Below are 16,113 nucleotides of genomic sequence, written 5' to 3' on the forward strand. Positions count from 1 at the left end.
GCGTGGCATACACTGAGTTCAGCACTCTGAGCTGCAGTGTTCCATACAGACCTGGCTACAGCCCAGAGCATAGGGCAGGGGACAGCAGAGGAAAGGAGACAAAGCACAGAGCTCTCAGAAACACAGGCAAGGATCACTGGTCTGGAAAGATTCAGATCCTCCTGCCTATAGCCCCCAAAGTCCAAAATAACAGAGGCACCTGGAAAAGCCAAAACAAGAGAAGTGGGGATAGAACAGATAGCACTGGGATAGAATGGAGCTTCCTCCTCACCTTCCCTTTCCAAAGAACATTAAGGAAGGGATGGCTGTGCTCAGCACCTCTCCCTATTCACACCCCCTCGTGCCAGTGAGCATCACTCAGCACAGACAGTACTTGTGGTATTTCCTTAGCACAGGTGGGATTTGGTAGGGCTGGGTTTTGGGCTGGAAGAGGTGAGTTTGTTGTTCCTTCTCCAAAAACCAGAAACCAAGTGGGAAAGCCACGCTCCAGCCCATGCTGGGCTGCAGAGGGCACGAACAGATCCTATCCATGGTGGGGGCTGTGTGTCACAAAGGCTCCCAAGGGAGGAGAGAGTAAGAAGCAGGATGCATCATTAGCTTTTGTGCACCGTTAGGAACATCCGTGCTAGTTTGCTTAACTCTCCCATGATCTTCGGCTCTTTTGATTAATTGATAATCTGAAGAACTATTTCTGATTGCTATTTCTAACTTCACATGAGGACATTTCAGAGCTCAGGGAGCGGCAGGTGTTACACACACAAGCAGAGCTCAGCCTCACACGCTGTTTCTTTATGAGGCGGAACAGCCACAGGAGTTGCACCTGTGGCTTTTTTCCTGGGGTGGAAAAAAGGGAGAGCAATGGAAAGGCTGGGATGTGATGGGGAGCAGGAATGTCATTGCCTGGGGCAGGACAGGGTGAGGGTTGGGCAGGAGGAAGGGATTGAACAGGGAGACTCACCTGAGATGCTGGGTATGCAGTGGCAAGCAGGTATCCAGCAGAGGTGGCAACCTGTGAGCTTGCAGCTCGCAAAGACAAACAGCAGCCACCAACTGTGTTGCATCTGCAGTAACCAGCAGCCAAAATCAAATTCTGTGAAGATATTTTTGTGCAGAAGTGTTTGACAGGAGTGGAGATGAGGTGACACCCGGCTCCAGTGTCTCAACCAGGCTGTGTGAGCAGGCCAGCATCACCTATGCGAGGACATCGGCGCCTCTCAACGTCCTGGAGCCTCTGATGAAGTTGACATGAGCTGCAGCACCAAACTGCAGCCAGAGCCTCGTGGGTGGCAGAAAGGCAGAGGTCCCAGGCAGGCAGGCAGCTCCCAGTGAGCTCCAGCTTCCAGCACTGCCTGCCTCTCAAGGCCTGGCCCAGCAGAGGCCAAAAGCCCACCTGGCCTCCAGCTGCTATGAGTGGAGTTGTTTGCCAACTCCATCCCCGTGGATGTGAGGACAAACCTTTTTTGCAGGTCACACTGGTGCCAGGCAGGAAGATTTGTGAGCCCCTGCCCAGCCCCATCACACCCCAGCATTGGGGACAGGGAGTAAAAACGAGATGGCAGCAGAATCAGAAATGGAGAGTGACTGACATGTGCCTGAGGAACACAGGAAGAGCAGCCTCTCGTGGAGCGTGCAATGTGAAGAACCTACAATTAAAACAAGGTTTTTACATGCACTCTGCAGCAACCTGGTCAGCTCTCCCTGTTCCAGAGGTATAAGCAGGTACAGCCACAAGCCCAGAACCCAGGGCTCCCCTCACTCTGCTCTGTACACTTCAAGGAGGACAGGAGTCAAAAAAGGCACGAGCATTAAACAGACAAACAGATCAGGTAAGAAAAATACTGCCTCTTCATTTAATGTTTAAAGACATTAGTAAACAAACAGAACGGTACAGTAAGAGGCTGAGCCCCTCCCCTGTCCCCAAACAGCACCCTCCAAACCACAAGAGGACCAGGTGATGGTGCAGGAGAAGGAGCAGCAAAGTCTGGAATCTGGAAAACCTCTGCTGCTATCAGGACAAGACAGCAGGACCTGCAGGAGGCAGCCTCCCTCACCCATGAGCAGCGACATCTCTGGGGTGCAGCCAGGAGGTGGTTTTTGCTCCCGGTGAGCAGCCCAAGCCTCTTGCAAACACACCTATGGACTTGGAAAACACAGCTGGAAGCTACGTTAGAGCTGTGAGACACGCTGTGCACTCATCTTGGCCACCAAACTGCTGTTTCACACTGATTTTAACCTTTCAAAAAACTTTTTTTTTTATTAAAAAAAAGGGAGTTAGGTCCAACTTGGCCAAGTGTGGCATTACCCATTTGTGAGCACAAAGCTGAGCATAGGGGCAACGAACAAGACTGCACTGCGTACATTCTTTCACCCTGCTCCAACCGTGCTCCTGATCCCTACCCCAGAACTGGCCTCGTCTTGTTGAATGCTTTTCTTTGAGCTGTGGAGCAGCAGATGGGTAGAAAGGATAGAAGAAAGCCAAGCCTCGGTGCAGGCTTCAAGAGGACAACCGAGTGGGTACCTGAGCAGAGGGCTGGGGACAGCAGGACGTGGCAGGTGTGCTGCTGATGAGGCAGAGGCTCCAGGCACAGACACTTGAGCTCCCACCTTTCTGGCTGAAACCTGCAGGGGAGCTGAAGAAGCTGAGTGAGTGGGGCTCAGAAGGCAGCTGCGTGGCTGCCAGCCAGTCCACGGCACGGGTCTGAGAGCTGCTTGAATTTCCATTTCCCAGATTGGTGACAGGTGGAACCGCGATGCATGGTGGAAAGCAAGGAACGTGTTTCACTGCTCTCTGCGTTTCAGGGAGCAGAAGTCTGCAGTGGTGCTGTTTTCTGCTGCCACTGCATGCAGTCGAATATGAAGGGAGGGCTCACTGGCTCCCACGCAGCCAATTAACTGCACCAGTGTCCAACACGGGAACCCCCCCATGGTCCAGAGTCCCAGATCTCCAGAGAGTCCATCAGATTCCTCAGATCTCAACGTCGCTCTCTTTGTCATTATCGTGGTCACCATCATAAAACTCGTTGGCAGCTTCGGGGCGGGGGGGGGGGGCCGCAAAAAGACACTATCAGAGACAAACGCCTACAAGATCAGAAGATGCCCTGCACTCACACAGCCCATGGATTGTTTTATGAGGAGACCACATATTTACAGAGAGAGGATCCTGCAGGGACAGAAAGGAAAGCTCATCTCACCAGAACATTAGAGCTGTACCTGCTGTAGTTTTCCTCAGAGCCTCTTTCCTCTGGATCAGGTTCGTCTGTGCGATCGTAGCTCAGCAAGTCAGAAGGGACGTCGTGGATCTGCACGCTGGGAGCATGGTTCAACATCTTCAGATTCTCAAATATTGTCTGTCTGATCTGATCCAAGTACTGTTCAGAAAAAAAACAACAAACAGAGGGATCATCACCAAGAGATCTGATGCTTTGCTCAGAGCCACGATGGTCAGCACTACTGCCTGCCTGCATCGCCTGTGTGCTGGCCGTGAGAAATGCCTTCGTGCAGAAAGCTATTTAGCAGAGCAGAAGAGATGGGAAAGTTAATTCAATCCCTGAGGCTCCAGCTCTCAGAGAACAGTAAGACAATCCAGCAGAGTTTGCAAATATTACAGACCCTTTGAGACTTTCTGACGTCCCAGAGAAAAGCCTGCGTTCGCTCTCTCAGCTTTCTGCCGCCACAATAATTCCTTGCCTGGGCTCCATCTGGTTTTGCAGGACAGGGCATCAACCACAGGGTTTTCAGAGCTTCACACCTGGACACTGCTGTAAGGCATGCAAGGCACTCACCTGCCTGGAGTTCTGATTTTCAATCCTCGTGCTGACATCAGGATGAAGAGTGAAATCTGGAGCGAAGTATTCAAAGTACTCTGTGAGCAAGAGTTAAAGCACATGGGCAAGGGAGCCAGTCAGCAGATGCACGGCTCTGCAGGGAAGCAGAGCTCACCCTCCCACCATGCTAGAGGTAACCAAGAGAGGCAGCAGAAGTAATGCTAAAGCCACTCAAGTGATCCAAATAAAATGCTGAGCAGACACATCCTTACTGCATCAGGTAAGCCTATGAAGGGGAGATGGAAGGGGATCAGGACTAAGGTCAGGAAGTGCTGTTTCTTTGGCCCTGGTCGACACAGAATTAAGTGCTAAATGTTCAGCTGATACAAGTGCTTTAGCTTAACTAGTAAGGAAAACAAGGGAACCTGAACTTACCACTGTATGGGAGCTCTTCGCTAATTGCTTCATCTACAAGCAACGACGTTTCGTAAGTCCTGAAAAGAAAGGACAAAACAACACAGACTCAAATGAGCTCAGTGCAGACCAAGCTACAGGGTGCTCGTGGGGGACAAAGCCCAGAGCAAATGCCTCAGATACACAGCAAACCCATAAGACTCACCAGCACCGTGCCACGTTGCGGACTGTGTAGCCGCCTCCTCCCAGCACCAGCAAGGGGATGTTGAAACTCTTGACGTACTCCACGCACTCCCTACAAACCCCAGAGAACCAGCATCAACGCTGCTACCTGCAGCACGCGTCCACGTGCTTGAAATCTCACTGTGTGCTCATCCACCACCACGGCTGGTGTGACAAACACGGAGCTCAGGGCTCCTCCTGAACCATGTGCTGCTCTGCGAACTGCTGCTTTTCCACAGAGTCCCATTCTGAGAGCCTCTGTCGCACAACAGTTTAAAAACAAGTGAAGCTGGTGCAGCTGGAAGGCTGAAAGCTCAAGTCTCCCAACACAGGACCGTCTGCAGTTGTTCTGCTGCGTCCCAGCCCTGCTGTGCTTACCCATGTCCTCTTATACTGAGGTTAAAGCAGCCCAAACGGTCACAACCCAGAGAATCCGCACCGCACTGGGGAAGAGAAAAAGAACAACTGAGTTTTGGCTAGATAGCCATTGATTTCCAGACACACATTGGCATCCCTACCCCTCCGCCAGCTTTATTCAGCAAAGGGGACTTCACCTAGCAGTTCAGATGTGTCACACCAACCCTGACCTCCCAGTAAGGCATTTGAGAAATGGCCCTTCAAGCTACAGCCTCTGACAAGAACGTACATGTGCACCAAGGCCTGTTTCCTTACCTGCAATACGATGCAGGTGGGCTGATAGTAATCTACCACCTGGTTAATGACTGGTTGGAAGAGGTGTTTGTAACCTTTGGGGAGAAAAACAAGTTTGTCATGGCTCTGCAGAAAAGGATCAGCGAACATTTGGGCAAGGGAGAAGGGCAAGGGCCACCTGCTTACTTTGGTCATCGATACCATCTCGTAGAGGCACGTTGAGACAGTAATAACGGCCACTCTCTGCACCAACTTCATACATGTCCCCTGGCCAAGGAAAGACAGAAGAGCCACAACAGCCCTAAGACTTCACAGGAGCCAGAAAGCCAGATCTGGTCTGTTAACCCAGCTACAACCTGTTTACTACAAAGAATTACAGTTCTGCTCCTCTCTAGCTGCTTCTCCATCTCCTTTCTTCCATCATTTCCTCCTGTTGTTCTAATCTAATAATTTCAGACCCCTAAACTCCAGCAGCACTTTTGAAGGACTCTGAAACAAGGCCAAGTTCACGTTGCCAAGGAAGCTACATACCTGTACCAGGAAAAAAATAGTTCCCATATTTATGAAACGACACAGTCATCACACGGTCTGTCAAGTAGAAAGCTTCCTGCACACCATCTCCGTGATGGATATCAATGTCAATGTACAGAACACGAGGGTGGTATCTACCAGAGACAGGAGAAAAAGCAGCATTATTGGTTGCTATACACTAAATGGCCCCGCATATGCCTCTGTGCAATGAAAATGCCCACCCACCAGAAGATTTCATCTATCTCATAACAAATAGCTTCTGATATGCCACATTTATACACAGCTTCAACTTCAGCACCCACCCCACTAAAGCATTTTCTTCTGCTGAGCCCGGAAAGAGATCATAGAACAAAACGTTTTCAGGCAGGGCCAGAAATACTTTTGAAACCACAGAAAAAGAAACTGATTTTAACCACAAGAGTTAGAGAGCTGCCTGTTGTGTTTCCCCTCCTCCCCCCTCAGACAACCTGAGCTAGTTAGGCTTTAAGAACTCCAAGAATTTTTAAATGTATCTGGAAATAAATGGTATGTTAGCCAAGGAATGCTCACTGCCTCCTCATGCCAGAGCACTGGCAGCACTGTGTGCAAGCTGGCCACTACCAAAGCCACCAGGCTGGGCTGCAGGGCCTGCCTTGCTCCCACTGCTGAAATCAGGGCAGAGTGCTGTCAGCCCCTCAGGACAACAAGCAGCATCCTTGAGGCAACATTGTGAGGATGGTGAGAGGCTGATTAATGACAACAGGGGTGGGGGAAGCACTGAGCACAGCATGAGTCAGAATGCACGTTCAGGTATAGAAAGGAAAAGAAGGGTAACTGGACTCCCTTTGGCACAGCCACTCCAACAGGCATTTCAGGCATGACATTTACCAGCCTGCTGGTAGAGGAGGAGGAATAGGAGATCACTGGAAGTAAACACTCTGGTGTAATGGTCAAAGCTGACGTGCAGGTGACAGCACTGCTACTGCTAAGTGCTGGAGATGTGGCACTGAGCCTGCTGTCAGCTCAAGGACTGCATGCCCAGCTGCAGAGAACTCCCACAACTTTTCTAAAGGAAATGCTGCATCTGGTCAGTCCCCACAGAGCAGGGGATCCGGCATGCATGCCAAAACTCTAGCAGGAGGGACCTGAAAAAACAAGCTAACACAAGAAGCAGAGAGGAGGAACGTGTGGCTCACACCATCTGCCTGCTGGAAGCAGAGCCTTAAATGTGCCTGCAGTGACCCTAATGGCGCTGGTTGATGGCACTGAGCCATGCTGATTAGCAGAACAGCACCTCGACTCAGCCTCCCAGAGACACAAGCAGTCATAAAACTGCCCTGCTTTTTTAATCCTGAAGGCAAATGTCAGCAAAGAGAAGAAGGGGCCACGTAGACACAGCCTTTGTGTAAAGGGAGGCAAGGACTTTTTCCAAAGCGTGGAACAAAAGAATAAGGACACAATATCGTCTCCCATGAGGAGTAATTGAAACCTCTAGCAAACAGGACTCATGTGAGACAAGAAAACAGGTGGGCACAGATGCAACAGTAAAGACCTGAGGTCCCAAACTCAACATAGGGAAGGCTGACAGAAAGGAAGGAGGTGTAAAGAAACCCCAGGACGTCCCATAAGTCTGACTTTGCAAGCAAGCGAGCTTGCCATCAGTCATATAACTATTTTCTGGTCAACCAACCAGAATCCTCAAATCTTTTCTTCTTGGTTTAATCCTGCAACATCTTCCTTATCATTAAATACTGACTGCAGGGCACCTGAGAGTACAAAAAAAATACAGCACTGACTAATCTAAGAAACGTCAGGTATTTCTCTCTTCCTTCCATTCTGATTTTACTTTTTGTTTTCTGAAGAAAAACAATAAACTCTTTTCTATTCAAAGCAAGCATCCTTTAATTGCTTGTGTTACCCAAGTCCTGCTCTTCATCCAGTCAAGCAAATCAAGGAAGATGCAAGCCATTCAACTCTCCAGTGAGCCACATGCTGCATTTACCTACAAAAGGCTCACTGAAGCAAAAAGGCAGCGAGCCAGGAGACCCTGAAATGGCTATTTCACAGATGGATGAGGAGAAACAGAACTGAACCTCTCCACCTCGCTTAGGCAGCAGGGTAACAAAGCTGGAGTCAGACATCCCAATTCTTCAGACTCCTTGCGTGTAAAGAAGAGCTCAGGCCAAGCCACTGAGCCCTTCTTGGACTCCAGAAAGGAACTGCCACCACAGAGATGAGGGAGAGAGATCAGCACAGAGAGGGAAGTCACACACCAGCCATGCAGCAGTGCACTTGCCCCACGTCCTTACTTGAGCAGCTCCAGGATGCCAATCACTATGTCGTTGACGTAACAGAACCCAGAAGCCTGCCACGCAGAGAAAAGCAGTCAGTATATAAATAATCAACAGAGAACAACAGGTGCAAAAAGAAAGAAAGATGCAGGTACACCTCGTTACCTCAAACTTCTTGGCATGATGTAGGCCCCCTGCCCAGTTTATTGCAATATCACAGATCTGGAAGGAAAGATAAGTTAGTTTAATGTGACGATACGGTTACAACAACCTCGCATCTGTTTTGTCAGAAGGGACTTTGGCCAGCCCAGCACTGTGGCCCACAAACACCCCTCTGCCCATTGCTTCACCCACAGAGGCCTTTCCAAAGCTCTGTCCTGCTCATTAGCCCAAGCAGCAGATTAGCTGTGTGCTTTACATCCCCCTTGAGATTTAGAAAAGACCAGCTACTCCATCCAGCACCAGGCAGAACACTTGGCACATGTAGCTTTTTCCTGTGTTTGCCTGTTACGCTCATTAGACCTTTCCCAAAAGCATTCTCACTCTGAAAGATCCACACCTCTGAAGCTTTGTTATTCTCCCTCTTCTTCAGGCATACTGAGTGGCCCCATTTAATGCATTTCCATAGCAGAGACCTAGCAGCATTCTGGAGATCTCTCAGCAGGTGAGTTCCTACAGGCTTATTGCACTTCTGGCTTTACTATGTGCACTATAAGCAAGCTGTGACCCTCTCTGCATTGAACAGCTAAATAACTGGTTCTGAAGGCATATGAGGAACAGCTGAAGGAGCTGGGGCAGTTCAGCTTGGAGAAGAGGATGTTTGGGACAGACCTCATCACCCTACACAGCTATCTGAAAAGAGGATGCAGCAAGGAGATAGCAGTCTCTTTTCTCAGGTGACAAACGATAGGATGTGAGGTAACAGCCTCAAGTTGCACTAGGGGAGGTTTAGATTGGTATCAAGAAGAGTTTGTTCACAGAAAGGGTGGTCAGCTATGGGAGCAGGTTGCCCAGGGAGGTGGTGGTTTCCATCCCTAGAGGCACTGAAAAGACTTGTGGATGTGGTGCTTAGGGATGCAGATCAGTGGTAGACTTGTGTTGTTGTTGCCTCACAAGTCTTTTCCAACTTACATTGTCTATAATTTTGTCACTGTAATGACGTGGGAATAGTCTTAACCTTCACATTCTTACAGTGGGAAGAATTTACACTGCCACAAAGCAGAGGATGCCACATTATTATACTAAGCACATTCATATCCTTGAACTGATAGCCAGTTGTCTTCTACCAGCGTTTCAGAGATAAGCCCAAGCTCAGTTACCTTGTTGTTCAGCTGCGTTGCTCCCTGCAGGGAGGCCCCAGTGTAACGAGAGCAAAACTCAAAGAGCCCTGGAAACACCGGGCTGAGAAAAAGAAAAAAGAAGTCATGATTCAAACAAAGAACATCTTCTCATTTCTCTACGCCACTCCTGAGCAAAGCCAGTCCTGAAAGCTCTCCTCTGCCCACATCACACGACAGCATCTGTCCTGCAGCCCTGCTGATGTGTGTCCAGAGCTGGGATGTGACTCAGGGGAAGGAGGACAGGTCTGCCCCATGCCATCTCCCTGTATCAGCATTGGGAAGATCCTTCCCACTCCACTGCCCAGCACACAGCACAGGATGCAATATACTGCAACTGGATGTGAATGCAGCTCTTGGGGCAGAGGATCAAACCCACCGTGCAGTGCCAATACAGGCACCAGGATCTCCAGGAGAGTAAAGGAACAGAGGATGTGGTGTGATGCTTGTGACTTAGTGGCACACAGACATCCCAAGTGTCATCCATGCACAAACAATAACTTACAGATTTCCGTTTTCCTCCTGTATTCTGATAAGTGGTTTCTGATCAGAGTAATGTTACAAAACAGCCTTCTGATTTCCAGCCTAAATAGTAAAAACCTGGCTATGATCCCAATACCTTGGGATAACAGTGTTCTCTATCTAATGTAACTCCTCTCATGCTAGGACTTACAGATTTCCCTTCCAAAGAATACAGAACAACCTTATTCTCTGACAGCCCTTACTTTGCTCAGACAAGGCATGCTGCGTCCTTCCTCAGTCACACAGAGCCCTTCCACACACTCCTGTCAAGGCTTGTCTCATAAATGTGAAAGACTGGAATTGAATATTCTTACCAAGCTCTCATGTGAAGACAGAAGCATTAAACTCTCCTTGGTTCCACCTGAAAATCAGGCTCTCAGAGCTTAACATGCACTTATTAAGGTAGCCAAAATGATAGGCAACTATTTAAAATAAAATAAAATAGTATTTTCAAGAAGAACTGGAGGTTCTGCAAGAACAAGTGGAGGTACAGCCTTTAATGCAATGAGCTTATGATGTAAATACAGATCTAAAAAGGAGGATGATAAGATCTGAAGAGAAGGGGAAGGAATCGAGGCAGTTCCAATACTCTGCTATGCTCAGGAGGGGCATGCACCTCATTCTGCTTCAAAAATAAGAACCAGTACACACTGCACAGTCCTCCAGACACAAGCAGTGCACATCAGAGCAGCCTTTCTGCCTCCACGTCCACAGGAGGCGCAGGGCACTCACCAGTCATCACCCACGTTGAAGGCATTGAGGCTCTTGGTGAAGCCCTGCATGTTGTTGGGACTCACTCTCTGCAGGAAGTCTATGTAGTCCTCGGAGTGGAACCTGCACATGTCATGCTGCGACGCCTGGTACGGCTTGAAAACCTTCAAGAGAAAGACAAGATCACATCCTGTGTTTGCTTTGACTGTAAGAAACCTCAGGCTGACAAAGGAGCTGCACAAAGTGTATCTAAGAGTGGTCCTGATGTTCACATGCATTGACACGCAACAAATTGCTCCACAAAGCCTGTTTCCCAACTGACTCCTATCTTCTAGCCATCTCCTGCCCTTCGTAAGAACTGCAGCTTCTCCCATATGCTCTCTGATCCCTTCTTTCCACCACTATCCCCCCACCCCTTGTCTGGACAGACAGCAAGCCAGCAAAAAGTGACAGCTGAATCCAAACCTCAGCTCTGTCCTCATGGGAGCACTGCTGCCTCACCAGTCACAACACCTTGATGTCGAGGAGGTTTCCGTCCCTCCATCAGAGCTGTTTACAGGGCTGGTAAGTTCAGAAGTTAATTTGGAGAAGGCTCTTAGGCAGATGGAATGTTTGCATAAGCTTTGTTTCCTTTGGAAAGTCAGCTAAAAACAGTCATGGGGCTGGATGGATTTGAACTGAAGTTCTCATGACAACACACATTTGCCAGTTTGGCACTTAACACGCATACCTCAATAAACAGGAAGTTAAAAATCAACTCCACGTACCCAAAAAGGGGAAACCAAAGCTACACTGAAACCAGTAAGAGAGAATCTTTCGTGTTTCAGAACTTGTCTTAATTAAAGCACACGCTTTATAAAATCATTGGAAGATTAAAAAACAAAACACATAGGAAGCATGAGCTCATCTCCAGAGGGAGAATGTGCTGAGGCAGCTCCCACAGCATGCCTTCCCTGGGCCAGGCAGAACCTCTGATATGTAAAATAGAGGTAAAACACAGCCTAACAAATGTGGTATCTCCTTCACTGTGCTGCTCTACATGTGGCACGGTACTTTCCCTGTCAATGTGTGGGGCTCTGCTGCTTGGGATAGCTAGAGCCAAGAGAGTGGGACTGGCAGGCAGGGGTGAAAGTGGGGCCAGACCCAACAAGGTCCATCAGGAAGCCTGATGAGTGAGTAACTCAAGACTACAATGTCACAGAAAAGAAGCGACACTCAAGAGATGTTCTTGGACAAAGACACAGAGGGGACTTGGAGCAGAAAGGAGGGATGGAAAAACAACAACAAAACCAAAAGCTTCCAGACCTACTCACAGCTGGGAAAAGGGGAAAGCTGACTCCTTCCCCCTCCTCTTGCCCTTCACCCGCTGCAGCCACAACCCCAGGCACCTCCCTGAGCACGCCTGGCACTCAGCCCCTTGCTCAGCCAGCTCAGCACAAAACTCTCCTGCTTTTGCTGAGTGACTGAGTTCCATCGGTTCCCACGAGATCCAGCAGCTTCCAGATGCAGCACAGGAAAGGCAGCAGGAAGACGCAGCAGAAAAGCAGAGAACACGAGCAGCCAGATAATTCTCCCCCTCTGTGCAATGCTGAGCCTTAAAGATTTGTCCACCACAGCCACAAATAAGCTGGAAAAGACATCAGGAAGTAAACCTGACTTCAGCTACCTTGACAAAATAGCAGCCTCTTGTTTGGAGGTGGTGAGGAAGGCAGGTAATGATGCAACCACAGCACAGAGTTAACAGGGCCTTTTGTAGTCACAGTCGGCCAATAATCCCCAACTTTTATGTGCTCAGAGCTCTGCCAGTCAGGATGAAGTTTCCTCTGCAGTTTCAGCTTCTTGAGGAAAGTGTAACCCTCACCTCCCCCCTCAAAAAACCACCACGTTTCAGGGCTAAAAACAGTGAAACGCTCAGCCCTGCCTACTGCCTCACACAGACATGGGCTTAACATTTGGTGTCTGGTCTGAATGTGCTTTTTGCTCTTTCTGTAGGAGAATTCCCAACTCAAGAGAAACTACTCCATACATTTGCAGTCAAAAATCTGAATGCTAAACTCTGTGAAGATTCGGTGCTCTCCGAGATACCCCAGCCAGAGCTTCCCCAAGAGCACAGCAGGAGTGGGGCAACTTCTTCCTGCTGTCTCAACAGTTTTAACTGCCTGTATGCAGGCAAGACAGGAGAAAGTAATACGATAAAAGGGTGCAGATGCACCTGAGCAGAGAAGAAAAAGGCAAAGCAGGCAGAGAAAAAAGCCTCAGAGGCTGGGAGGAGAAAAAAGAGCAGGCTCTGCTGGGGCAGGAGATGGGGACAAGAAAATGAAAGGAAGGGAAAGGCATGCATGGCAGGGTGGGTGGCAAGGACCAGGAGCTCCACTGGGAAGAGAGAGCTGATAGCAAAGGGGTCAGAACAGCCCCTACAGCCTGCATCCCATCGCCATGCCAAGCAGGGATTGGCTTCCCAGCGACTGGCCAAAGCAGCCAGCATGCACCAGTGTGAGGGCAGACCCTGCAGAGGGCTCAGCCCTCAGCACTTGCTGATAACCACACCTGCAAAAGCTCCTACAGTGGCAGCTGAAAAATCTAAAGGATGCGATGTTCCTGAGCATCAAACTGCAGGAGCAATGCTGAATGCACAAGGGAGCTTTTTAAATACTTCAGCATACTGAATTAATTTCAGATACTGCATCAAGGAGCAGTTTCACCCGTCCATTTTAGCATCTCCTTTTAAAAATTGATGCTGTGCGTTCATTTTGGGACAGCTCATTTTCTATTTCCTCCCACTCAATCCCCAGGTCTCTCACCACAAAGTGCTCTGGCAGTGGAACAGCTTGAACTTGAGCCCAAGCCAAATGCCAGGCACTCACAGAGCACTAAGAGATAACGTCAAAGTTGTGTGGCATGTTTAAAGCAGCTGTGAGCAAGCAGTTTTCCTGCTTGCATTAACTTGTCTGCTCACATTTTGCTACCATGCCTGCAAGAGTATTGCACCTTGTCTTGCCCTCTCAAACAGTGCAAACACCATGTGCCAGGACCAACGTTACTGCTCTCCTGTGCTCACAATAACACAACTCTGCTTTTAGCATCACCTGACTCCTGAGTGCTTGAACAAATGCCCTTTGAGGACAGGCTTTCTCTGCTATCACAACCAAATACCCAGCAGATCCTTGAAAGTGCAGTAAATGCTGGGGAAGAGGAAGACTGGGGAGCTGTCAGCAGTGTGGAGGTGCCTGGCCTGGCTGGAGTGACTGCTGTTTGCACAAAGCTGTCACAGGAATGTGCCCTTGCATCAGCATAACCTCCTGGTCACTGAGTTCAGACACCAGTTACAGGGAAGCTGCTGGTTTGGAGTTTCACAGGGAGAATGGCCTGACTGCAAAGTGGCAAAGGAAATACAGATGGCATGTGTGAGCACATAGAGGAAGAGACAGCAGCAGCATCCCTGCACCTTCAAGCAATGGTTTACCCCTTCTGTGCTATGTGTGATGATGCCTGTGACAGAAGTGCTCTTCCTTTTAAAGAGGTAACACCCACGAGAGGAAACCCTGTTACGTACATGGACACAAGCAAGTACACATACATAGAGACCCAAACACACAGCCAGAAAGGCATGGAGCTGCAGCAGCCTCCTGGGGAGCAGCTTTTCCCCAGGGCACATGAAGCAGATGACGGGCTCTGGGGACAACAAGGAGCAGCCAGACCTGGGTTGTGAATCAGACACTGTGACCTGGCACTGCGCCACTTGGCACAGGAATCTAATCCCTCAGCAGCCAAAACAGTTCAGATACGATCCCTCAGAACTGAGGTGCCAAGAAGCTAGCCAAGAACAAAGGAAGCAGCCCCAGTGCAGTGGGGCAGCATCTTAGTGCAGCAGCCATCTCAGAAGCATCAAGCAACCACACACTTCTCAGCACCCCTGCCTTGCTCTCGTACTGTGAGACATCACACCCTGTACTGCAGAGCTTTCTTTGCTCTGTCCTAGAGGACAAGACAGCAAAGCGAGCAGGGATTCACAGGAAAGGGGCTGAGCTCAGTGCCCCTTATGCCAAGTGAAACAACGTATTTCACCACACGGGTACCACACATTTGTGGTGAGATTCCATTCCTCTCATACTCGAAACATAAGAAAACATCAGCTTCCTTTTTGATCATCACTAAACAATGACTATGTTTTAACAGGATTACACAGTTCAGCATTCAGGAAAAAAAAAACAAACATCTTTCCCAATAGTAACACCAGTAACTACGTTGAGCGAATTGGCTGGGGAGCAAGGATGTCAAAGACATGTATAAAGTATGAGATAGGATGAACGAACTCCATTCAGGCACTGAGATGGACCGTCAGCCTCCAGAGGGCTTCTTTTTATCAGTGTATGATAACACACAGCCACAGTGATTGCTGGGTTCTGCCAAAGGCAGCTCCAGGCACAGAGGTTTCACATCCACTGTCACTCCTCCAAGCGCCAGCTCAGCTCAGCACTAACAGCCAGCAGTGCTGCCATGGCCTCAGTGCTCAGGCGGGTGCTGGGGGCTCAGCAGACCCTAAAGATGCCACAGCCACACCTGTGAGCAGTGCTACCTGCTGGGCCCAGTATGGAGCCGAAGGCCACGAGAAAGGCCAAATGAACTTTCTAACAGAGAACTCAGCAACGCAGCCCAAGCCTCTGCATTGACAGCTGGGAACCGGGGTCAGCAGCTCAGCTCCGCGTGTGGAGACCCCACAGCCCGCCCACCCGCCCTCCCCCCGGGGAGCGATGCTCACGATCATCTTCTTGTAGAGGCCGTAGTGCAGCACCAGGCTGTGGGTGAGCGCCAGACGGTGCGGCTTCATGGGGTGCCCGGCTCCTGGAAGGAAGGAAACCACAGGCGGTCAGGGGCGGCACGGAGCAGGATTAGGCCCGAGTGCAGCACAGGCCGTTCCCGCGGGCCGGTACAGCTCTGCAGCCCCGACCCCGAGCCGGGAGCGGGGCCAAATCAGCCCGATCCCCACCCGGCCCGACCCCAGCCCCGCACCGTAGTGGAAATTGCCGACGTCCGGGTCGTAGAAATAGGCCACGGTCTTCGCCATGGCGAACAGGCCACCACCGCCGCCCCGCGCCCCTTCTACGTCATCACTTCGCGACCGCACCGCCCGTCGGCGCTTGGCTGCGCGTTAGATCTCGCGAGAAGTGGCCGGTAAGGGGCGAGGCTTGAGCGGGATGGAGGCGGAGCTTGAGCGAAACGGGGGCGGGGCGTTGCTAAAGCACCGCCCACTTCGCAGACAGCGTGCCTGCAGCTGCGCTCCCGTTAACCGTGGCGATGTTTGGAGCAGAGCTGCCAGCAGTGTCACAAGGGAGCCCGAAGCCTCCAGGGCTTCTGAATGGACCAAGCAAGGATGCAGGATGCAGCCCCATGGGGATGCGGATCCGCTGGAATGGAGTTCTGTATGGATGGAGCCCGTTGGGGTGCACATCCGCAGCGATGGGGCTCCGTGGGGTTGGAGACACGGGGCTGGGGTTCCATGGAGACGTAGCTCCATGGGCATGAGGACACAGGGATGTATCCCCGTGGGGATAAGGACACAGGTTTGGGGCTCTATGGGGATGCTGATCCAGGGGGATGCTGGGGCCAGAGCCACCATGCCATGCCCCAGTACTGCCCCATAAGTGCTGACAGAAGCAAAGAAGGATGGGTGGAGGAACTCTATGGGATGGG

General features: G+C 50.3%; 1 protein-coding gene across 3 annotated transcripts; it reads right to left on the reverse strand.

Annotated features, from left to right (window-relative positions):
* Positions 1 to 1,822: 1,822 nt before the first annotated feature.
* HDAC3 (histone deacetylase 3) lies at positions 1,823 to 15,543 on the reverse strand. Of its 3 annotated transcripts, none has more exons than XM_042891817.1 (15): positions 15,433 to 15,543; positions 15,182 to 15,264; positions 10,444 to 10,586; positions 9,172 to 9,253; positions 8,018 to 8,074; positions 7,871 to 7,926; positions 5,583 to 5,716; positions 5,238 to 5,318; positions 5,073 to 5,146; positions 4,779 to 4,843; positions 4,384 to 4,473; positions 4,200 to 4,258; positions 3,783 to 3,838; positions 3,210 to 3,368; positions 1,823 to 3,034 (listed from the first exon to the last, which is right to left on the reverse strand). In XM_042891817.1, exons 1-15 carry the CDS (start codon positions 15,485 to 15,487, stop codon positions 2,966 to 2,968), a joined length of 1,263 nt encoding a protein of 420 aa, XP_042747751.1. In that variant the 5' UTR covers positions 15,488 to 15,543; the 3' UTR covers positions 1,823 to 2,965. The 3 variants fall into 3 exon arrangements, with proteins under 3 accessions (XP_042747751.1, XP_042747750.1, XP_042747753.1); XM_042891816.1 differs by having other exon boundaries at positions 3,783 to 3,862; positions 15,433 to 15,542; XM_042891819.1 differs by lacking the exons at positions 15,182 to 15,264; positions 15,433 to 15,543 and adding an exon at positions 10,888 to 11,202 and having other exon boundaries at positions 3,783 to 3,862.
* Between the last annotated feature and the right edge of the window lie 570 nt (positions 15,544 to 16,113).

The sequence above is a fragment of the Lagopus leucura genome, unplaced genomic scaffold (genome assembly GCF_019238085.1).
Source record: "Lagopus leucura isolate 7727_CA_CO unplaced genomic scaffold, USGS_WTPT01 105-2_obj-0_obj, whole genome shotgun sequence".
NCBI lineage: Eukaryota > Metazoa > Chordata > Aves > Galliformes > Phasianidae > Lagopus > Lagopus leucura.

Excerpts from the sequence above, each read along its gene's own strand:
- HDAC3 (XM_042891816.1), bottom strand. The coding sequence starts at position 15,487 with ATGGCGAAGACCGTGGCCTATTTCTACGACCCGGACGTCGGCAATTTC. Across the intron at positions 4,474-4,778 it reads CTCAGTATAAGAGGACATGG|GGAGTGCGTGGAGTACGTCA; the intron begins GTAAGCACAGCA and ends TGGGGTTTGTAG. Across the intron at positions 3,035-3,209 it reads CTGAGGAAAACTACAGCAGG|CCCGAAGCTGCCAACGAGTT; the intron begins TACAGCTCTAAT and ends CCCCCCCCCCGC.